This window comes from Anopheles ziemanni, chromosome X, assembly GCF_943734765.1.
Source record: "Anopheles ziemanni chromosome X, idAnoZiCoDA_A2_x.2, whole genome shotgun sequence".
NCBI lineage: Eukaryota > Metazoa > Arthropoda > Insecta > Diptera > Culicidae > Anopheles > Anopheles ziemanni.
This window is the reverse complement of record NC_080707.1, coordinates 11,001,106-11,023,717: the sequence shown is the minus strand read 5'-3', so window position 1 is coordinate 11,023,717 and position 22,612 is coordinate 11,001,106. Positions and strand designations below refer to the sequence as shown.

The following is a 22,612-nucleotide window of genomic DNA, read 5'->3' as shown; positions in this document are numbered from 1 at the left end:
GTAACTCCCATGGCCGGGGTTCTGGCGATGGCCGATCTGGGATGGGCATCATAAAGGCAAGTGATCCGCAGTGGCTTATCACCGTGTAAATATCACCATTGCGCTTCGGTTGCGACGCATCGGCCTCGTGCCGTATATACCGTTGGTTCTGGATCCCCCCCTCCCCTCCCCCGCCCGTTGCGTACGGGAAAAAAATTAATTCTCCCCCGTATCATGCCATCTCGCCCACGAGTGTTCCGGTTCGACTGTATTGATTTTGCACCACCGACGATGGTCCTCCCCAACCGGATTCGGTGCCCATTGTTCCGTGCCGTTGTCTGAATGCGTTCCATCCACCGCCAGTGGCGTCCGCACCGTGGACAAGCGTTTTTCCCGCGCCTACGTCACACGCCCGCGTCCGCCGGTCGTGGATGACGGAACATGGCAACACAGGGGCGACATAAAAATGTCTCTTCCCCAAAAGTACAAAACCTCCCGGGGCGGATGGACAAATTGCACACCTTTCGGGGACTGTCCGATGAGGAACTTCACAATACAATTAGTCGAGATTGGAATGGAGCGCCTACCCTGTCACTGTTCCGTTGCCAGTGATGTACCGTTGGCGGGAAAACAATTGAAAAACTGGGTTTTCATTTTCTGGTTGAAAGTGTTATTTTTGGGCATATCGTAGCGAAAAGAACGAAGGAAAAAGATTACCAATGAGACTCCATAGGAGAATACTTGTCAGGCATCATGGATTCCGAGCGACGTGTGTGCTAAAAATCAGACATGTATATTGGATTAGATCGATAACTACCGCTGGCTGTGCTTGGGATCAATAAAGTTATAAAAACCCTATTCCGTACATCACTGCTCCATTGCTTCACGTGTTAGTAACGTGCGCGAGGCAAAACTAGATATCGCACACGGCACCAGACAACCCGTTTCCACCTGCACCCGTGACTATTTAATCGAACCCGATCGTATCGATGCCCACACCTCCGATGGCCGACACAATGCCGCGCGAATGTGTGCTTGACTGCCATCACAATCGTCAGCGTCACTGTTGGATGCTGCCCTGGACCCCCGGTACATTCCACACAGATGCGCGTAATAAATCCAAGTGACCTTGCCGAATGCAGGCTGATTTCAAAGCGCGGTTCAGCAAAGAACGAAATTCGATCATTTCGAGGCCCACCAACCGCTGCTTGCCGCGCCACCTCTCATACACCTTGATTGGATTCATTCTATTCGGGTCGTATACCCATGACTTGCTTTTTTTTTATTCTTCTCAAAAAATCAAAACCTGTTTTTGTGCTTCGCAAAAAACTGAACAGAATATAACCTGGGTTGGTTTGTTAAAAGGTCCAATGTGGTTGGTATTTTTATTCGGTGTTGTACTTTAGGTAATGTTATCCATTATTACGCATGACGTTATAATGTGCTGATATATTTAAATTGTCACATAGTATGTCGCAAATGTAAAAGTAAGATAGAAACAGTGTATAATCAAAGCGTCTAAGTAAAAGATTTTTAAAAAGTATAAATCAAGCCGAAAGGTAATATACCTCCGATATTATCTAATGGCAGCGGTACCAACCTTGCTGCATTCACGTGTATTGCCAACCCAAGGTGGCGTTCATCGTGCTATACCGATTATGCAACTGGCAATTTCTGAACTTTAGCTACATTTACATTCAGCCGGTCGATGTTTCTGCACGCTTGAGACAAGGGTTTTTTTTGTTTAAACGTGTTTATACCTATAAACCGCTTACCTCGTAAACACTTTCCCCAAAGTGCGAAAATTGGTAAACAATTCAGCGTAGATTTATCTTTTTGTAGTCGAGTCTGGTCTTATAAAAAACACCTTTCGAAAAGTTCGCGCATTCTTTTTTTAAATGCCTTGTTTATTTCGGTATGGATATTTTTTTTGCAGCGCGCTTGTAAAGAGATGGTAGAGAAGGGCTTAAAACACTACTTTGGACGATGAGAAAATGTCGATACAAAAACCGAAACAAATGCCAGTGCTAAAGAGAATAAATGCCAACTTCCAGCGATATGTTCAGTAGTGAGTCATTAAGACGAGTATCACTTAAGCTGTGCTTGTGTGTTTATGTTTGCCTCTAAGTCTGTTTTGTGTCGTCAGTCGCTACCACCCCTTATCTCGACTATCTTGTAGCATACTCTGGCAACGACATGTACTTTGATAATTAAGGGATTGTTTTTGTTAGTTTTTCCTACTATTCCAGCTAAGTAGAACCTAGTTCGAATCGTTGCAGACCTGGGCCGGAGGGATGCAGAGGGGAAAAAAATACAACAAAACTCGTTTTTTCGTCAGTCTCTATTTTATTATTTGCCACGTAGGATAAATATTGATACATGATAATGTGTTTGCATAGTATTTACTCATTAGCCATGAACTTGTTGTTTGTTTCCACGTCCGCCAAAGCAATCCGGACGTGAGGTCGGGCGGTAATTGCAGTGTTTCGCGTCTTTTTATTAATGAAGTGATCAACACAAGCCAAATAAAAACAACAATTTCAAGCAAACAACAACACTATGTTGTACGGTCCAGACAGCTTCCTCTAATTACTCTAGCCTGAACGTGAATGTTGCCAAACCTGTCTCCTACTGTGGTATGGTACACGCAGGCACTTGTCACTGCTTCCTGTTCGTCCATTTATCCATCGATCAGAATTATTTCGATGCACCTTTCACTGCTCCAGTCCCCCTCTCGGTTGACCCCTTTTGCAGGATGGCGGAATCTACGGCGGGTGCTTCCTTTTGTAAATATCTTTATAGAGCCCAATAGAAAGCTGTCACCGTCCACTAGGGCAGTATGAGAACCCGTAAGTACCGGGCTTAAGTATTCCCCACGTGGATGGCCCACGGTCAGGTAGCCGGGTGGCAGTGGCCGGAGGTCGTGGCCGCGGGTTCCGGGCTGAAATTGGGAATGGGCAACTGAATGGGGCATCAACGTCAGCGTACGCTCGTCCAGCATTCCGAAATTGGCAGGAAGAAGCACACCCGGATTTGCCAGCCTGCTTGTGGTTCGAGTAATCAAAGACACGCAATGCAAAGAGAGTGTAGATGGCGCACAACTCGGCATCGGCGTAAATTGAATAATGCGAGCAATCAATTTGGAATCTTCAAGTAAGTGGTTGCCGTTTTGGCTTGATTGGATAATGGTGTTTTACTTTTGCGCTCTCTTAAGCAGTTAATAGACAACTGCGTACACGGATTCTGTACGCCAACGTGTTGGCCAACCTCTCGGGCTGCTCCCCCTCGTCAAGGTGCCCCGGGTTTGGTCCACGGACTTGCCCACCTCGGGCAGGTTTAGTGCATAGCCTAGTAGCAGGAGGATTTTCAGTTCCCTGGTTGATCTTAAGACGGGTGGACGCAACACAACACCCATTGCAAACAAGCCTTCGTTCGAGTCTCCACTGTGGCTGGAAGGCGGATTTGGTAGGATCTGAAGAAGACTTTTCCTTTTCCCTCTCTACGTGTGAAACTGTGTGTAGATTGTGAAGCATCCGGTATTGTGTAGGATTGGTCAGTGGCTGTTTAAGGTAAGGCTCTCGAGGACTCGAGGCACAAACACGCCCCGCCCGTGAACAGTGCCCTAAGGAGTTCAAGATATTGGAAGAGCAATCGCTTGGGAAGGGCTGCTGGTAAACGCATTAGAATAAAGGATGAGAGTCAGTGAGTTTCTGTGAAGTGCCACCGACAACGCAACGGATAAATGTCTCATGAGTACGCCTTCTATCAAAAACCGCACCTAATCTACAAAAAAAAAAAAGGGAAAGAAATAAGGACGATGTCCTCGTTTGTTGATGAGGAGGATGTGAGGCTTTGATTCTAGGGCCTCATATGCAGCGGCACCTAAAGATGCGTATTGAACGAGGTGCTAGGCGAGGTCGTTTCCTTCTCGTCCAGCTGTTTGCCGAGCCGTGTCAGGCACGGGCAGCGCTGCAGCTTCCGTAGCCACAGCCGCCGCGCAATCGGATCCATGACGATGAAGTACACGAACAGCACGAAGCCTTGCAGGGGCGCAGTGAGACAGAAGAGGTAGGCAAACAGCTTATCGACGCTGCCGGTGGTGAGCATACCGAAGATCCACGGCAGGCCGAGCAGGAAGAACAGGAACACGGACAGGCGTAGCTGCGCCAGCGTCATGTCGTGATCGGCCGTCTTGGTGAGGTTGCTGGGAATGGTGAAGATGTTGTACAGCACAAACACAAAGCTGATGAAGTTGAGGAAAATGATCGAACCGATCGGGAGCAGCAGGCCGTAGAACAGCGCGCTGCCGTGCGGATAGCAAATGTCGGAGAAGTTGTCCTGCTTCAGGTAGAGCCGATGGTCGACGATGAGAGCGGTGACGACTGGTATGGCTGGGAGGCCCCAGCAGCACATGGTCGCCTTCAGGATGAAGTGCGATGGGCGCAGCCGGCCGAGCACCTTGACGTAGCGCATAAACTGTAGGTAGGCCGACACCAGCATCCACATGAACGTCACCAGTATGATGTAGTGGAAGACGCTGCCGAGCAGCGCGCACTCGATCTCGTCGAGCGTGCTGATACCCTGCTTATCGATATCCGGCCCCTCGAAGAAGATGATAATCATCTCGACGGCGATGGCGCAGGATAGCTGCAGCAAGATCTTGCTGCTCGCCTTGACGCGCCAGCTCGGGAAGAGGACCGCCGTTATTAGTATCCCAATTACGCCCAGCAGTGACAGCGAGCACCCGATCACGGTGATGACATCCAGCGCTAGGGTGCTCTTGTCCGCGATCAGCTTCTTCGACACGCCAACCGTTTCGACCATCTGCGTGTCCATGGTGAGCCTCGAGAAGGACGTCAGGTGGTAGCAACCGCACTGCGTGAGCTCACCCGACCCGGAGACGTTCACCAGCCGACACTCGTCGTACGACCAGCGACCAAACTCTCCAGGTCGGTCGTCCGCATCGAACGACCAGTAGCCGCAGCGACTCTCCCGCACCGGATCGTGCTGGCGGGTGTAGATCGGTATTTCGTCCGGCATGCGCGACCCGTACCCCGGTATGGTGACGCTGATAATCTTCGAGTTCGGTCGGGCAATGGTACCGTTTTTGGTCTCGCGGAACGCCCGATCGTTGTAGTAAACCATGATGACGATGCGAAGGGGAGGCGGTGTGACGACACTACCTGCTGCCACCGGCTGCTCGGTACTGGCGAACACTGCCTCCTCGTCGGGTTCTTCCTTCGTCATGTCCGCCTGCAGCGAGCCCAGATCGTCGAGCACCGACGCCGGCACGAACGAGCCTATCTCTAGGTTGCTCTCAGCAAACAGAGCCTGCTGGGACTGGTTCTTGTGCAGGTATCTAGAACACATGCGTTAGAATGAGCGAACGGGCGAAACAAAGCTGGTGAATCGCTATTCTGGACCACTCCAGACGTACTTACCGTATCGTACAGTCGCTAAAGTCGCCTTCCTCGTTCACGTCCTCCGAGCGTTGGTCATTCGCTTCCGGATCGTGGTTCGTTGCGTTGCTGCGGAACATTGCCATGCCCGAAATGTTGGCCACCGTTGGGTCCACTATCAACACAATCAACCGCGGACTGCGAAACAGCACCGTGCCGCTGTTCTTCCCCACAGCCAACGACTCCGGCTCAGGTTGTCCCGCATCAGTCGAACCGCTGTTGCAGTCGTGCTCGGCACCCTGGAGCAGAACCATCGAGTCGTTCGCCAATGCCATCCCGTTCACCATGGTCTCGATGGCATCCAGCAAGATGTTGGTCGTGTTGAGGGCCAGCTGCGATCGCACCACGATGGTTCGGTTCACGTACATCAACCGGTTCATGATGCCGGTGATGTTACAGTAGTACTCGCCCACATCGGACTCTTTTCCGGTGGGTTCGCTGGAGGGCATCTCTCCCAGCTCTTCCTGCGCTTCTGGAACGAGCACGTGGCGCATGTTTTCTAGCGTTTTCGAGATGTAGAACAGGTCAGCCGGTAGCACGCTTGTCGGCACGGCCAGCACGTCATCGACCGTCCGGAAGACGGTGGACAGTATGCTGCGGTTCAGCTGGCCAGTGCTGTACTCGTACAGGACGCGTGTCGCCTGGTGCTGCAGGCGTGAGCACTGCTCCACTCCGATCCACTGTTCCGGCTCCCAGGCGCAGCCGTACAGGAAGTCGCCTAGGCAGCGCCGCGTTAACGGCAGACCGGTCTCCTCCACCAGGCAGAGGTTTTTCGGTGCGACTGTTTCGCCCAGCCGAGCTGTCCACCAGACGTTGCCCCCCCGCGACACGCGCAGGCTTTCCGGTAGGCAGTACTCGGTGCTGTTCACACCGAGCGGCCGGAAGCTGGCGGTGGCGATCGACTCCAGTGCGCTGTTTAAATACCACCGCATCTTGTAGTAGTGCATGTAGTTCTCCGGCAACTCTGTAACCCAAAAAAACAAACCAAAAGGAGATACAATAATGTGAATTTAGCTCGTCTCAGGTGGAGATGTCTTCCTATGTTTTATTTCTCGCGTGTCGTGTCTTGCTCGAATCGATATTCGATAAACCTCTCCAACTGATGGTGTTACGTCGATTTTCTGTTCCATTGCAGCTACAACGCCTAGCGTGCCAACCCCCTTGGCTGTAAGAACGCCGTAAGGCAGGATGGGACGGCACATTCTCTCGCTGCTGATCGCCGTGCTGGCCGTCACGCTGCTGCCCTGTGGCTACACCTGGCGGGAGTACAGGATACGCCGCAGCATCGACCTGTCGGCGGCGAACACGCTCATCTCGGACGCGAAGCTGCCGACCGACCTGATGCCGGTCAACTACAGCCTGTACCTGCACCCGGTGCTGGAGCAGTCCAGCTTCACCGGGCGCGTGAACGTCACGATGCTGTGCACGAAGCGCACGAACCGCATCACGCTCCACGCCCACCACGATCTGCAGGTGGACGAAGTTGCACTGGAGGTGGTGAACACGCAGGACGCGACGCAGCCGCTCAAGATACGGCGCGTCGACCGGGTGCCGAAAAAGCCGCTGCTGGTGATATTCCTGCAAGCCGATCTCACCGTGGGAGAAACGTACGAGGCGCGGCTGCAGTTTGCCGGCAACATCTGGGAGAACACGGAGGGTGTGTTCGAGGGCAAGTACAAGCAGCAGGCGGATGGCGCTGCAGCCGTTACGTCGGACGTCGCGCTGACGGTGGACGCGGAGGAGCACTCGTACATTGGCACGTACTGTCGGCCGCACCACGCGCGCCGCGTGTTTCCCTGCTTCGACGAGCCCGCCTACAAGGTGCCGTTTGCGGTGAGCATCGCACGGCCCCGCACACACCACGTCCTGTTCAACACCGAACTGGAGCGCACGGAATCGCTCGGACCAAGCTCCAAGATCGTGATCGACGTGTTCAAGCCGACGCCACCGATGTCCACCTTCACGTTCGGCTTTCTGCTGTCCGACCTGCAGGAGGTGACCGCGACAGCCGACGCGGAGGATCCCGACTTCCGGCCGAAGGTTCGCGTCTGGTCGCGGCGAGACTTTCAGCAGAGCCTGACCGAGGTGCGCAAGCGCGTCCGGCTAACGCTCGAGAAGCTGCAGGAGTACTGGGGCGTCGAGCTGCCACTAGAGAAGCTGGACATCGTCGCGCTGCCCGGATTCTCCTACGTCAAGCCGGCCGACAACTGGGGTTTGATAGTTTTCAAGTGCGTCCTTAACTGCTTCAGAGGGTAGCAGCCGTTCCCAGCTAATGCTTCCGGTTGTCCATTGTTCTACTTTATCTCACAGGGAAAGTGAGCTGCAACAGGGATACTACAGCCTGGCTCAGGAACTCGTTTATCAGTGGCTTGGATCATGGATTACGCCGGTAGGTATAACGGGATGTTTTGTTTCCGCAGCTGGTGTCATCTTATGTTTTCTTTCTCCTTCTCCAACAGCACTGGTGGAGTGATGCGCACGTAAACAAGGCAATTGCCGGCTTCCTGTCTGCTGACACCGCCATCAAGATCGACGGTGGTGCCGAGTTCGAGGGCAAGTGGCCCATGACCATCCTGTACTCGATCTACTACGAGTTCAGCAAGCGGTACCCACATTCGCGCATCACCGCCATGAAGCAGGAAACGACCTGCAGCAAGACGGAGCTCGTGCTGCGCATGCTGAACTACACGCTCGGCGAGGAAACGTTCCGCCGGGGACTGCAGAAGTTCATCCGCCATCGGGAGTTCAAGACGTTCTACGGTGACGACGTGTGGGAGGCGCTGACCAAGCAGGCACACCTCGACCAGCGTCTGTGCGAGTCGGCCACCGTGAACGATGTGGTCAACTCGTGGATCACCAAGGATCGCATTCCGATGGTGAAGGTGGAGCGTTCGTACGGTGGACAGCGCACGGCAACCGTCACGCAGCGACTGTACCTTCGCGAGCGTCCGCACGACGTACCGGAGCAGGATAAGATGCTCTGGTGGATTCCGCTGGTCGTTGTCACGCAGGATCGGCTCGACTTTTCCAACACCAGCGCCACCAAGTGGATGAAGCAGGTGCGCGAGGTGGTACTCGAGGATCTGCCAGCGGACGATCGGTTCATCATTGTGAACCCGGAAGAAATCGGACCCTTCCCGGTGAACTACGACGAGCAGAACTGGAATCTGCTGGCCAGCTTCCTGCAGACGGACGAGGGCCGAGCCAGAATCCCCGTCTACACGAGGTGAGTGTGAGGAAAGTGGGCGAGCCCCATCATAGCCATTATTCATGTCGTCTTGTTTCCAACCGAACCTTCACCAGAGCGAAGCTGCTGCACGACGCATGGAACCTGGCGTACGCGGGTGACCTTAGCTTTGGCACGGCGTTCAATATGACGCTGTTCATGAAGTTCGAGCGCAACCATCTGGTGTGGAATCCCGTGTTCACGCTGATTGACCATATCGGTCGTCACATCGACATGTCCGCCGTGCACAAGAAGTTTGAAACTTACGTTCGCACGCTGCTGACGCCACTGTACGAGGAGCTGGTCGGCAGCCAGCAGGAGAGCGAAGAAACCTGGAAGGCGAATCTACGCTCGCTGGCCAAAAATTTCCTGTGCCGGGCCGGCTACAAACCGTGCATTGAGGAGGCACAGCGTGCGTTTAAAAAGTGGATGGACAGTCCGGAGCCGGACCTAGGCAACCCGTAAGTGCTGATGACGCTCGTCAAAGCCGGAACCATCCGACAAACTCGTTCTCGCATTCATTTTCAGCGTTGCCAACCAATACATCTGCCCGGTGTTCAAGTGGGGCACGCGAGAGGAGTGGGAGTTTGGTCTGCAGCGTGTCATCAACTTCCCCGAGTCGCGGGTTAAAAGCGAGAGGACATACCTGTTGAAGACGCTGGCTGGATGCCCGAGTCAGCCGTCGAAGATTGACCGCCTGCTCAACATCACGGTGCTGGAGGATAACGGAAACTTCACCGACAACGACGTGGGCCTGATCTTTAAGATGCTGTCCGGCGGCTCGAGTGGTTATTCGACACTGTTTAACTTCCTCAAGAACAACTGGGACACGATCAAGCTGCGGTAGGTTGTCGGTGTCGCTCCCAAGCGCTGGGTTGCTCATATCTCTATCGTCTTCGCAGCTTCAAGGATCGGGAATCGCTCTGGGACAACATGATCAACTCGGCCACGGGTCTGTTCACGACGCAGGAAGGCTACGACATGGTGTCCCAGCTGTACGTGCAGCACCAGGGCGAGTTCGGCACGGCCGAGCACATCATCGAGAAGTCGCTGAAGAACATCAAGGAGGAGACGAAATGGAGCGACGAAAATCTGCCTGTCATCGAGCAGTGGCTCGACAGCTTTCTCGCCAGCAACAGCGCCACCAGTCAGAAGTTCTTTGGCTGAGCCGAGCCGGTAGACAACACGGCAATAGCGGAGAAGGCGCACCGTGCGTAAGGCGGACAGAGTACCACCAAGTTTTAAATGTATGATTAATTTAATAAGAACAATGACCAAGCCCCACAAAGGGGTATCGTAGGAAGCGACAGTGCGACCCCGAGCTGGTCGACATGTCGCAAGCGAATCCGCCAAAATAAAAATAACAAGCTGGACAGCGTACAGCGAGTCTTACCTATTTCATTAGCCGCCAGCTCCGGAATCGCGGGGAAGTTGCGCCAACTTTTGACGCGCTTCATGACGACATGCAGTATCAAGCGCACCGTGTGGCTGCCACTTTGGTCGTGCGCTTCCCAGGTAGCGTCCACTCGCTTCACATGGGTCGATTTCATGAGGTCGAAGACGGGCTGCAGCTCGGGCTGACGGGACCGGTGTAGTTTGATGTGCTCTTCTATGAACCTCTCGTAGGTCGAGAGCCGTATGGACTCCACGTCGGAGCGGTCTAGCAGCAGGTCGACCGTGGCCGAGAAGAAGCTCTTGCCATCCGGCCGGCGTCCAGCAAGTACCGGCTGCGAGACGAGATGCTTGAGGCCTGGCATCAGGTGGGCCTCGCACCAGTACTGCCCGGGCGACCCGCTGTCCACCAAGCGCACCTCGTACATCGTTCGCTCTCCTTCCGCGTTGTCCGGCTTGTCATCGGCGGCGTCGCTGTTGTTGTCGTCGCCGTCGTCGTCCCCGCGGTGAGTACGGTGTCGGTGCAGTGGGAACTTGCGCACCTGGGATGTTTGCACCGTGCGTATAAGCGCCACGTCCGCGTTGGTGTAGCAGACAAAACCGGGATCCTTCGACTTCTCGCGCCAAAACCGCCACCCTTCGTACACGGTGAGAAACAGCTTGTGGCGCGCCTTATCGAAGTACAGATGCATGCTGGGCGGTTGCTCGCCCGCATCACTCAACGCATACCGCTGGAACACAGCACATTTGTACACCGACCCAGAGCTGCTGTCGTGGTGGGCACGCTTTATCAGCCGGGATGGGGTGTCGGAGAGTCGTGGCAACATCTCCTTTGGGCAGGGCTTCCGAGTGTTCGATGAGAACCGTTGTAGAAGTTCGAGCCCAAGATGGCGGGTGCGTTCCGTCGTGATGTTCAGCTTTTCGTACTCGGGGTTGCCGCTTAGCCAGGACTGGGTGTCGGGCGTTAGTTCTCGTACGGTGTAGCAAAAGTGCTGCTGTGGCGCGGCGTACCGGGTGGTATGCTCCCCCGGAGGACAGTAGGCAGTCAGCAGGCTTGACTTCTCGCGGTACAGGCAGAGATGGTGCAGTGGCCTGGAGCAGTTGCGAATCACCAGCTGCCCGAACTGGGGTCCACCGATCGCGGCACACCCGGGATCCGTCGGCCCGAGCGGATCCTGGTCGCCGGGCACCAACGGAACCTTCTTGTACTCCGGTCCAATCCGTTCGTTCCATCTGCTCCCTGGCAGACGGCGTACCAGAGCCCCACGGGGAGCAATACGCCGGGCCGATATCCAACACTCCGCCACATTCTGCGTGGCCAGAAACACACGCACCAGGTTCATCTCATCCTTGTCCAGATCGTAGTAGTCGGTGTTGCTCCCCGAAGTGACACATGCGTCCTCCCACGGCCCCGGAGATCGCAGGCCGATACACAGCGGTACGGGATGCAGGCTTGCGTACTCCGGAGGGCAGAAACAGTCGTTGGTGCTGGTTGGCGGTTGTTGATCGCACTGGTTGATCGTGAGAATGGACGCTGCTGTCATCGACGTAGTCACCGCTACGGCTGATAACGCCAACGCGAAAAGCTGACTCATACATTGCACTGCAGCCTCCGGACCTGTTGTCCGACGGCCCATCTTTCCCAGCACACTACGTCCAGACGTGTTCGGTGAATACGGTAGAACACTCTGATTGTGGCAAATGCTCAGGCACGTGCCCTGAGGTAATCTCCTGTCCCTGGGGCCACCACTGTCTCCATACACGTGCGGGCCACCGTACGAACCACAAAGGCTACAGCTCTGCACACTCGTCAGGTCCCGCGTTCACAGAATAGGTCCAAACGGCTCGGGCTCTCACTAACGAATGGCAAATACCATAGTTGGTAGTAGGGTTTCGCTACGCCATCTATTCTATCGCCTAAGCGCACAGGCGGGACCGGAAGGGGTGTACCGCGCTCCAAACCAAACAAATGCATCTCACAAAGTGCTATTAGAGATTCGCCTATGGTTGCGTCCCCAACCCCGAGACACATCGTTCGTATGTGTGGGTATGCAGATGCGTCCGTGTTCAGAACATTCTCCCTAAAGTGCACATCTCCAACGGGGGCTGTTTCGTTCAAAAAATGTTGTCCGTTGTAATGTCAAGCTCGCACGTGTGTAGGAGAGTGTGATGTCGCATGTTTTATTTGATTTTGGTTCACGGTTTGGTTCGGTCCGTAACAGGCAAGCAATACTAGAGCTCACCTCGGCTTAGTCTTGTATAGCGACGGCCCACGCGAAGGGATTTCCTTTACTTAACCCGGAGTGCACCAGCGAGTATCAGCTGCATAGCATCGGCCCAGAACTTCGGTATCTGTTCCGTTGCAATGGGCTAACAACGCACATTTAACGCGAACTGATAAAGCAAATGCCGTACATTCAAGGTTGGAGGCGGAATTATAAAGCTGTTTTACAGTCTGTTGTCATCCTCCCATTCTGCTACAGCATTCTATAATTATTTGATAAATTTTTCAACATAAACTAGACTAGAGATTCTAGATATCTAGTTGAAAATTGAGCCTCTTAAACATTTAATGCTATTCACCTGCATATTTCTGCAGAGGAATGAAAACAACCTCACCTGCGACATTTCTACGATCGGCTACTTCCGGTTTCTTTGGACGCGGTTAGTTGGTCCGGCTCCACCGAATATTTGATCGGTGATAAACGCTCTCGTGCATCAGACTAGTAACATGGTTGCCTAATGGTACACGACACGGAGCAGGTGTGTGTACCTTGTTCAAACAATGTGGTCAAACACAAATTCGCACCCTGGGTGCTTCCGCCGCTCTCGATGAAATCCCTAAGTAAATGGCTACATGGATAGTCAATGTCGAAGGTCGAGGTGAAGCAACCTGCTACTATCAGTAGGGTAGGGATTTGCGGGGTTGGCAAACAAGAACACAGATTCGGCATTTAGTCCATTTCCTAGCAGGTGGTCTCGCTCGTGTTTTTACCTATTCGGTCAAGGCTGAACTTTGTATGGTGGCGAGGCAGGAACATCCAGAAATATCGCCGATGCATACTGAGGACAAAGGCTGGGTTGTTGATTCATGCTACGTTTCTGATGTAAGAACCACCCCTAGTTGCATGTTAGAAAGATGTCATCAGATGCAAAAACGCCTTAAGTGACAAACGCAATCACTTTCTCGATTCATTTCGTGGTGTCAAGTGCATGACAGGAAGTGCGTAGATGACCCTTTTATTTGCTCCAATAATAGGTTCCGCTGCTGGTGCGCGAGGCCGGCTCCGTACGTGACGGAATGCGGCCTTCCACGCGCTCACAAACAAAAGGAAAAACGAAAGTAAACTCTCAAGGTGCGCCGAGACCTGTAGAACTTCCGGTTCTTGTGTGCATGAGTGTGCGCCAGTGGGTGAGTGTGTGCTGGGGGAGTTGCTCCAGACTATATCCGCTCGGCCTAGTACTCGTCGCCCTCGCCAACCTCCTCCGTCGAGTCGACACCGACCTCCTCGTAGTCCTTCTCCAGCGCGGCCAGATCCTCACGTGCCTCGGAAAACTCACCCTCTTCCATGCCCTCACCCACGTACCAGTGCACGAACGCCTGAAGGCGGGGAAATAAGTATAAAGAACAGTAAGTCGTCGCTACCGGGTAGCTGGGATCACGTGGAACGTCGCACACTTACACGTTTGGCGTACATTAGATCGAACTTGTGATCCAGCCGAGCCCAGGCCTCCGCGATGGCGGTAGTGTTGGACAGCATGCATACGGCTCGCTGTACCTTCGCCAGGTCGCCACCGGGCACGACGGTTGGCGGTTGGTAGTTGATGCCCACCTTGAAGCCGGTCGGACACCAGTCGACGAACTGGATCGAGCGCTTCGTCTTGATGGTGGCGATGGCCGCATTGACGTCCTTCGGCACCACATCGCCGCGGTACAGCATGCAGCAGGCCATGTACTTACCGTGGCGCGGGTCGCACTTCACCATCTGGTTCGCCGGCTCGAAGCAGGCGTTGGTGATCTCCGCCACGGTCAGCTGCTCGTGGTAGGCCTTCTCCGCCGAGATGACGGGCGCGTAGGTGGCCAGGGGGAAGTGTATGCGCGGGTACGGCACCAAGTTGGTCTGGAACTCGGTGAGGTCGACGTTCAGCGCGCCGTCGAAGCGCAGCGAGGCCGTGATCGACGACACGATCTGTCCGATCAGCCGGTTCAGGTTGGTGTAGGTCGGCCGCTCGATGTCCAGGTTGCGGCGGCAGATGTCGTAGATGGCCTCGTTGTCGACCATGAACGCGCAATCCGAGTGCTCGAGCGTGGTGTGCGTCGTCAGGATGGAGTTGTACGGTTCCACCACCGCCGTTGACACCTGCACGATTCCAACCCGATACCCTGAATGCCGGTCGATATCCCACGGTTCGGTCGACTTACCTGCGGTGCCGGGTAGATGGAGAACTCGAGCTTGGACTTCTTGCCGTAGTCCACCGAGAGGCGCTCCATCAGCAGCGAGGTAAAGCCGCTGCCGGTGCCACCGCCGAACGAGTGAAACACCAGAAAGCCCTGCAGCCCGGTACATTGGTCGGCCAGCTTGCGGATGCGGTCCAGCACCAGGTCGACGATCTCCTTGCCGATGGTGTAGTGGCCGCGGGCGTAGTTGTTCGCCGCGTCCTCCTTGCCGGTGATCAGCTGCTCCGGGTGGAACAGCTGCCGATAGGTACCGGTGCGCACCTCGTCTACGGGATTGTACACGTACATACCGGTTGCTACAAAGGGCCCACCACCACTACTTACCAACGACCGTCGGCTCGAGATCGACGAACACGGCTCGGGGCACGTGCTTGCCGGAGCCCGTCTCGCTGAAGAACGTATTGAACGAGTCATCGCCCCCGCCGATTGTTTTATCCGACGGCATCTGGCCGTCCGGCTGAATGCCGTGCTCGAGGCAGTACAGCTCCCAGCAGGCATTGCCGATTTGAACACCCGCCTGCCCGATGTGCACTGAGATGCATTCACGCTGTTGGACGAATGGCGAATGAAAAGGAACGAAAAGATGCGATTTAAAATATGAACGCTTCGTGTAGGTGCTTTATTCTATTCTATTCATTTTTGTGTTCATTCGAAAACGACCATGCGTCTCCATGCCGATGAGGGAGATAGCAGATTAGCTCCCCAATAAGGCATTTTATTGCTCATTATTTGATTTCCCAACGACTAAAGTGTTTCATTTATTCTTCTCTCTGCATTCGAACGCAGAAGAACGCGCGACAGTTGAAAACGGTAATTTCATAGTTTATTTCCTTTTTATGTTCTCTCTGTCGTTTGTCTTCCGATCGAACTGGCTGTCCAATTATATCGTACATTTCCCGATTCTCATATGGGATGACAGAGCGGCCGGATCGTTTCGCACCAAATCGGGTGATCGTTTAATGCCGCTTGGCTGCACGCTGGATAATTGGACACGCATCGGTGGATTTAAAACAGGGTTGCTTTACTGCTTCTCCTGTGGGAGAATCGATGCCCACGTCTTTACTTTTTTGGGAATAACCGAGCGAAGTTTTCTTTATTTTTGCTTAGCGGGGCATTACGCGTTTTACGTCGAAACGGGAATAATCTTCGATTTAACTAGATGCTACCAAACCCGTAACGCTTTTCTTTCATAACCGAAAAATGAATTCACTTTTGTTTTTCTTATGGTTGCAACAGCCTTATATGTAGGTCAGCAATAAGATGCTACCCTAGGGTAGGATCGTTCTAGAAACGTACATTCGTTCGGCTGTTATAAGTGTTTCTCGAGGACACGGTGATGAATTCGGCTATTGATTTTTGTTTGGCCCTCCCTTCAACGGCATTAATGGAGCGCAACTCTACGTTAATCCAACCATATTTTCATAACCCAATGTGGACCCCTACACACACACACAGTAAATACACCAGCCGTTTCATCGACCAATTTCTCCTCCAAACACATCCTTTGGCGACTTACTTTTCCCTCGACCTAATATCCTGAAACCGCAGCGTGTTGCCATTACTCAACGAATTTCCATTATCGGCCCCGAGCGCACAGGCGGCTTAACGTTTCCATTCCCCATTACCATCCCCTCGTTCGTAGGAGGTAGGAAATAATATTCACCCTCCTGAGAGGATACGCCAAATACAAGAAACCAGAAGCGGGAGGTCAAGCGACATGATGGATTTGTTGGTCGGGGCGCAACGCAGATTTGTGCATGCTTTCATCAACCCCGCAACTTCTATTTGTTCTTTTTTCTCCTCTTCTCCTTCGCCGACTTTTCCGAGACCCACCCCGCTGGGCGCTGGGGAGGGAAAAGTGCATTGAACCTATTTTCCATCTAATTGCGTGGCGTGTTTGCATGTGTTGTTGTTTCTTTTGCTTCCCCAATTCCCTTTCCCCAGCCCGTTTTGGAACCAGCGTGTGAATGAGGTCAACTGTCGACAGCGTCGCAGGGGAAAACTTGACCGTTTAAAAGAAAAGTCATTGTTTCTTTGTTGTGGAAAATTGTTAGCGCCACATCGAAACACATCGTGATTGTTGAGAAATCTATCGACCTTATCGGTTTTCTTGATTTCCTTTGTCCAACGTTTTTCCGATAGACCTCTTTTCTTAACAGTTTTATAGTTGAAACCGTTGGTCATCTTTTACACAATTTTTTTAAAAATGAAAAACAAGCCGTTGCATATTACAACATAACAAAAAAATAAAATAAAACGGTACACGTCGAGGTACAAACTAGAAACAATGACAAACGTACTCACCATTTTGCTGATTGAGTAGAATAGTTTGATTGATGAAGCGAAGAAAATTTACAGCAATTGATTTGACACACGAGTTGATTAAATATGAATTTCACACGCACGCACGCACGCACGCACTCACATAAACACTCCGTGCAGGCAAAGGACACTTTCCGGGGGTGTGAAAAGTAGGCCGGTACAGGACGCGACAACACGCTCGAAGGTCCACTCGATTTGTCCGCAAGGCAACAAATGTGAAGTGAGATTGAGAGCTGCGTTCTGAGTGAAGCTCGCTTTTATAGGCGGAGGGCAACCTTAAGCCTTGGAGGAACAGGAGGAATAAGGAAGTGGGGCGGCTGATGGAGCGCTTAAGCCAGTTCCAATTGAAACCCCCCCGAAGGAGGCGTGTGAGCGCTAGAGACCGGTGGAGCCAAAGTTTGAGCCAAAAATGGTGTATTATTTTCCTGGTAACTGCCGGCGATCGATACACTTTGTCACGGTAGATTGCATCGAGTCTGTGCCTTAAAGGGTTACATCGTCTTGGAGCATGTTTCCGCCTTCAAGCGGAAAGCCGCTTCGCACAGTTTTGTCCAAGTTTGGCTCCCGACTTATTGGGACCAATCCCACGCAATTGAACGTTTGAATGGGAGCAACGATGGGAGCTCTGGCAACGAAAAAAAACACTTCTTTCTGGATAAGGTTTAATTCTCATCAAATTTGAGATGGCCCACCAACTATGCGGATTTTGGTTAAAAGATATAAATTCAAACCAAATGTTCAACAAAGCAACTGCTTTTTCGCTTTTAGTGAATAAAACTATCGCCTTTTAGTAACGGCTTACATTCCCTCGCATCTTCATTATTTATGATGTCGCAATTTTGGTCAAGTGCAAAGAATAAAATATGTGGGCGAAGGTTTAATCGAGATCAAATTACACCGCGTAAGGTGATGTCGTTCAATTAGGTTTACCTAACTTTGCACATTTCGTTGCTCACTGCACTTTCATCCGAACTGCATACTGGTTGCACGCAAGAAAAACTTGTGTGAGAGCAGTGTTACTTTATTGGTTCATAAATAATCATTTCTTTTTCTTCACATCGTGAGAAAATGTTTAATCTCTCTAAATCTCAAGTCTCCGAGACACCAGACACCATTCTAGTGTTCGCTACAATCGTTCAGGTACCCTGGCGATGCATCGGATCGGTGAAACTGATGTTCCTTGTTTTTCTTTCCTAATGTTTTCATACTATTTAATTTAATTCAATTTCTTTGCGAAAATACATTCGACTCTGCAATAAATAGATGGAATAATCAAGGAATATCTAATTTTACAGATAAATAATCTGAGGTAACCAAGCGCGAAAATTAAACGATATAAATTTTAAACCACAGTTAATAAATAACTAGCAGAGTTATTTCATTAGGAACAGTATATTTCATGTTTGAAATATAAGGAACAGTAATAAATTCTTTTAAATTCGTCTTTTTTAGTGGTGTCGGATGCCGACCAATCAAACCGAACAACGCTTGATAACATCGACCAACATGATTTCTGCCAAGAAGTGATTCTGTAGATCGACCAGAAAAGCAACATTTTTTGCAGCTTCTAGTTGGTTTTCGATTGATAACATTCGTTTATAGAAGTCGACCTGGGTGAGAAAGAACGACATAAGGAAATTTAAGATTAGTCAACTATACTGTTACTGACATTTTTACTTTTAAATGTAACGAAATACTTACATTTTCACGGAAAAACTTGTCAGGAATCTTAAAATATTTCATTACGCAGTCTTGAATGGAAATATCGATGCTTGGCAGTCTATAATCAACCTCTTTCTCGGCAGCTTTCCTTGTGGCAATGTGGGCGACCAGGGTATCGAAACATTTCCCCAACGTTATATGGTAGCGGTGGAGCAGCACATCTTTAATCATACGCCCATCGTGAATTACGCGTCGGTAACGGTCGCTGCTCAAAAGCTCTGCAAGATCTTTTGGTATTCTAATCCAAAGGATATCGAAAATGAAAATGCAGCGGAGCGTAGCAATGGAGAGCAGGGATGGAAATTCCGTGTGCCGTCCGTGCTCGATAGATTCCATATTTACTCCGAACTCCGCCTGCAGTCGTATGTATTTTATAGCTTCGTGATATAGGACATCTATCTGGTTGATGAACACATGGTTTTTTATCTTCGTCAGTGTACGATCCATTACACTGTCCACGATTCGAATTGATTGTATTTCGGGAGCGTAGTAAAATTCCTCACCACGTTCCGAGTTAGTGTTAACATCTCGTATGTTGTTCAATCGGATGAAACAACGTTTCTTAACGAACGTAACGTCGCCAACTCGAATGCAATCCTCTACTCCTAGTAAGATTTTCTGTCCAGCTTTCACATCAACTTTGTCCATTTTTCGTGCTTATGAATACGCTATACGATATTAAAAGTTGCGGTCCACGCACTGAACTCGTTTCAAACCGGCTTCCTAGAATTTACTAAGCCAATATTTTCCAAGAAAACCACAAACTAAATCGAAAGTTGACAATGTTGATCAGGTACATAATATAAACAAAGGTAGATTCATGTGGCACCGACTGACATTAATGGTTCCGAAGCAAAGTAGGTTCAATGCATGAACTTTTTTATTTTTCAGTGAAAATTAACAATTTGGTAAATGCACAGATTATTTAATATATGCAACAAAATTACCTTAGCAAGTAGCTACCTACTAAACAATTTATCCGACCTACCCGTGTGGCCCATGCATTATCCGAGATTCCATTTTTCTGTACTTCTGACCAAATATCTTTTTACCGAGATGTCGGATCGATTTGAAATTTTTAGTGAAGATATTTGAGGGTGTTCATACACACAAAACATTGTAGACCAGCCATTATTTCTAAATTATGCAAAATAATCTCGAAAACTTGGCTGTTTTGTGGATTCCAGTCGGAAACAGCAATTAAAACTCTGTATAACCTTCCTGTCATAATACAGCTGTCAAACGTACATCGATTCATCACAGTGATCAACAACAGACGTGGCCGTTCGTAAAAACTTGCTGGAACAAGAATTGATCAAAATTTTCGTATCTATTAGCAACATCTGAACTCGGCACGAAATGGGTCTGTGCAAGTGTCCGAAGCGGCAAGTGACGACCCAGTTTTGTTTCGAGCATCGCGTAAATGTGTGTGAAAATTGCATGGTGGTAAATCACACCAAGGTAAACAAATGCGTTGAGTTCGATGCGGATTACCCGGATTGCGGTGAAATGCTGTTTTTCCTGCTCTTCTGGTTTGTTGCATTAACGTTTTTTTCCTTTGTTCGTCGCAGTGTACAGTGCAATCGTACATACAGTGGCTGAAGGATAGCGATTACGATTCCAATTGTACACTCTGCGGAAGCCCCCGTGACAGCGATGATTGTGTGCGGCTTATATGCTACCGTACGTGTGCCGACAGGCGGTGTCAAATCGGCCACCGGTGTTAATTTCTACTATTATCTGCCTCCACAGATGTATTTCATTGGAAATGCCTAAACGCTCGTCAGCAGTTGCTTCCCCCGAATACGGCCCCCGGCGGCCACACCTGCCCAATTTGCAGCGATCCCATATTTCCACCCGGCAACCTAGTCTCACCGGTGGCGGATGTTCTGCGCGTCCGGCTAGGGCAAGCAAACTGGGGTCGAAATGAGCTTGGCCTACCATTGGTAAGAATTCTCTCGGAGCCGTGAAGCAATTGGGATACGAGCGACTTGTTCCATTTCAGTTGCTCGACGAGAAGAGGGACCACAGTAAAAGCTTTCCCGTATCTTCGACGACCCCGATTGCGACGTCGTCGGGATTAGGCAACGATTCGGTGGCAGCAACGAACGGAGCAGCCGTGTACGGTGGCGTGCACAGTGGCTTGGCTCAAATGCGTGCGGCCGGTAGCTCCGTGCCTTTGCTGTCCGGTAAGGAACGTCCCGATTCACCACATTCGATAGTCAACCTGGATCAGTATGTTAACGTTGGTAGGTAGTGCGGGTGCAATCTAGTGTCTTTGGGCTCGTAATGTAATATACTGCCTGATGCTTCAACCTTTCAGCCAACAGCCGACGAACGAATTTGCTCTCGCGAGAACCACCGATCGGTGGCTCCGACCGAGATGACAACAAGTATAAGCGCCGAACGCCGCAGGAAATTTTCTCACGCTGGTCCCGCCGGCTGTACGCTCCGTCCGCCAGGCCCATCTGGCGCAAGAACTGGTTCCTAGTCGTGACCGGGCTAATAGCGATCGTGTGCATCGTCTACATTATGGCCGAAATCACAACAGCCGATCGGTCCGGTAGCGACCAGCACGGCTTCATTCCAAACCGCAACCTGCCGCACGCCGAGGAGTGATGATAGTGAACAAGAGTGGATGACCAATTTTTGTTTTGTCCCGTTTTTTACACGCGTAAAGTGATGTGCCGGACGTTGTGAGCGAACGAAGCCGGAAGACAGTGTGCAACCTTAAAAAATGACCGTAAACTAAAGTTTTTAAACTATATTTTCCCTAACAAGGACCTTTTGATACCTGGTGCTTTGGAAAATAGGACAACGATTTAATTTTCATCTTTATCCGATTGAACGTATGTAATCATTTCCAGCGGGCGACGGACCCGTCAAGAGCCACAAACAATAGGCTGGTAAATTTAATATTATACATATATTTCCTTTATGATAAACTGAAGAACATCGTTCTACTAGCCCCTTGTGAGATAAAGTAAAAAACGGAAATATATTCACTGCATTATTTAATCTATCGCTAGCTGTTAAACAAAAACAAGAAGTGCTCGTACCGTTTACTTGCTGCCCGCCCCAAAAACTAATCCGAAGCGACCGTGTTCAGCGTCTGCCGTCTAAGAAATTCGTTCGGCTTGTTTGGGGAACCATTGCATCTATCAAACCTCCGGCTCAACCTCAACCTCAACCTCTCAAGGGTTACAGCATTCAATTTATTCGAGCCGAGATTTTCGTTATTATTCGTTTATTTTCATAAAATTTTGGTTTTACACATATTGCTTAGTCTAAGAATTCGATATTCACTTCGTTGCATGCTGCGTTTACGCAAAGCATTTTTATCAATTTCGGCTGTGAAACAATTTCATCAGTTAACAATTTTTTGTTGCATCGATCGTGGGGTATTTTTTTTATAGGGTTTTCTTTCTCCCGCCTTACGCATCATGATTTTCCCCCACGATCGCCCTCTCCAAATGGCAATGTAGTATTGATGTATAATATAATTAAAATTGTGAAAAGAAAAAGTTTATCAATAGTTCTTACGTCTAGTCTATGGCTTCACTGCGTCCCGCAGCTCGTAGGAAACGCCGTTTTTCTTCTCCTCTCCGCTGCTTGCTGCGAGTTGTGGGGGGTTTTTCGTCTACTGGAAGTGTGTGTCCAGATGTGCCGAAAACCCCGTGCTGCTCGGCAAAGCAGTTTTATCATGACTTAAGTTATGCGAAAGCACGATACACAGGCCGACGGCCGTGTGTCCGGTGCTGCGATGGGTTTTTCTTCTTTCATGTATTGTGAAACGCAAGTGAGAAAATAAATACTGATACATTTACGGTTTTACACACTTAATAGGAAACTTTTGCCTGGCAGACCCTAATAATTTTGGATTTTTAGCTTTTTTTTAGATAACGAGAACAGCCTTCGTCGGTAAATAGCACAGCGGTTGCGAAATTTACCTGATGTTTTCCTAATCGCACTTGTACGCCCATCCTGTTTTGCGCTTCGTGCACAAAAAGTTGATGCGGAGGCAGCCGTTTGGTGCTCAAAACAGTCCAATAG

General features: G+C 50.7%; 5 protein-coding genes across 5 annotated transcripts; 2 read left to right on the top strand and 3 right to left on the bottom strand.

Moving 5' to 3' along the window:
• Nucleotides 1-3,861: 3,861 nt before the first annotated feature.
• Nucleotides 3,862-11,693, bottom strand: LOC131291049 (uncharacterized). The gene is made up of 3 exons (XM_058320238.1): nt 10,058-11,693; nt 5,421-6,402; nt 3,862-5,338 (listed from the first exon to the last, which is right to left on the bottom strand). The coding sequence occupies exons 1-3, from the start codon at nt 11,691-11,693 to the stop codon at nt 3,862-3,864; spliced, it is 4,095 nt and encodes a 1,364-aa protein (XP_058176221.1).
• On the top strand, nt 6,585-9,955 carry LOC131291446 (aminopeptidase N). Its single transcript, XM_058320658.1, has 6 exons — nt 6,585-7,666; nt 7,749-7,827; nt 7,898-8,664; nt 8,742-9,125; nt 9,193-9,507; nt 9,567-9,955. The coding sequence occupies exons 1-6, from the start codon at nt 6,627-6,629 to the stop codon at nt 9,829-9,831; spliced, it is 2,850 nt and encodes a 949-aa protein (XP_058176641.1). The 5' UTR covers nt 6,585-6,626; the 3' UTR covers nt 9,832-9,955.
• Nucleotides 11,694-13,513: 1,820 nt separating the features above from the next.
• LOC131291437 (tubulin alpha-1A chain-like) lies at nt 13,514-15,056 on the bottom strand. The gene is made up of 4 exons (XM_058320647.1): nt 14,840-15,056; nt 14,480-14,781; nt 13,740-14,417; nt 13,514-13,657 (listed from the first exon to the last, which is right to left on the bottom strand). The coding sequence occupies exons 1-4, from the start codon at nt 14,958-14,960 to the stop codon at nt 13,514-13,516; spliced, it is 1,245 nt and encodes a 414-aa protein (XP_058176630.1). The 5' UTR covers nt 14,961-15,056.
• A 3,249-nt stretch (nt 15,057-18,305) lies between these two features.
• LOC131291273 (piRNA biogenesis protein EXD1) lies at nt 18,306-19,228 on the bottom strand. Its single transcript, XM_058320461.1, has 2 exons — nt 18,539-19,228; nt 18,306-18,447 (listed from the first exon to the last, which is right to left on the bottom strand). Exons 1-2 carry the CDS (start codon nt 19,205-19,207, stop codon nt 18,310-18,312), a joined length of 807 nt encoding a protein of 268 aa, XP_058176444.1. The 5' UTR covers nt 19,208-19,228; the 3' UTR covers nt 18,306-18,309.
• Nucleotides 19,229-19,825: 597 nt separating this feature from the next.
• Nucleotides 19,826-21,506, top strand: LOC131290787 (zinc finger protein-like 1 homolog). The gene is made up of 5 exons (XM_058319962.1): nt 19,826-20,020; nt 20,131-20,242; nt 20,312-20,505; nt 20,565-20,808; nt 20,883-21,506. Exons 1-5 carry the CDS (start codon nt 19,919-19,921, stop codon nt 21,176-21,178), a joined length of 948 nt encoding a protein of 315 aa, XP_058175945.1. The 5' UTR covers nt 19,826-19,918; the 3' UTR covers nt 21,179-21,506.
• Nucleotides 21,507-22,612: the final 1,106 nt, after the last annotated feature.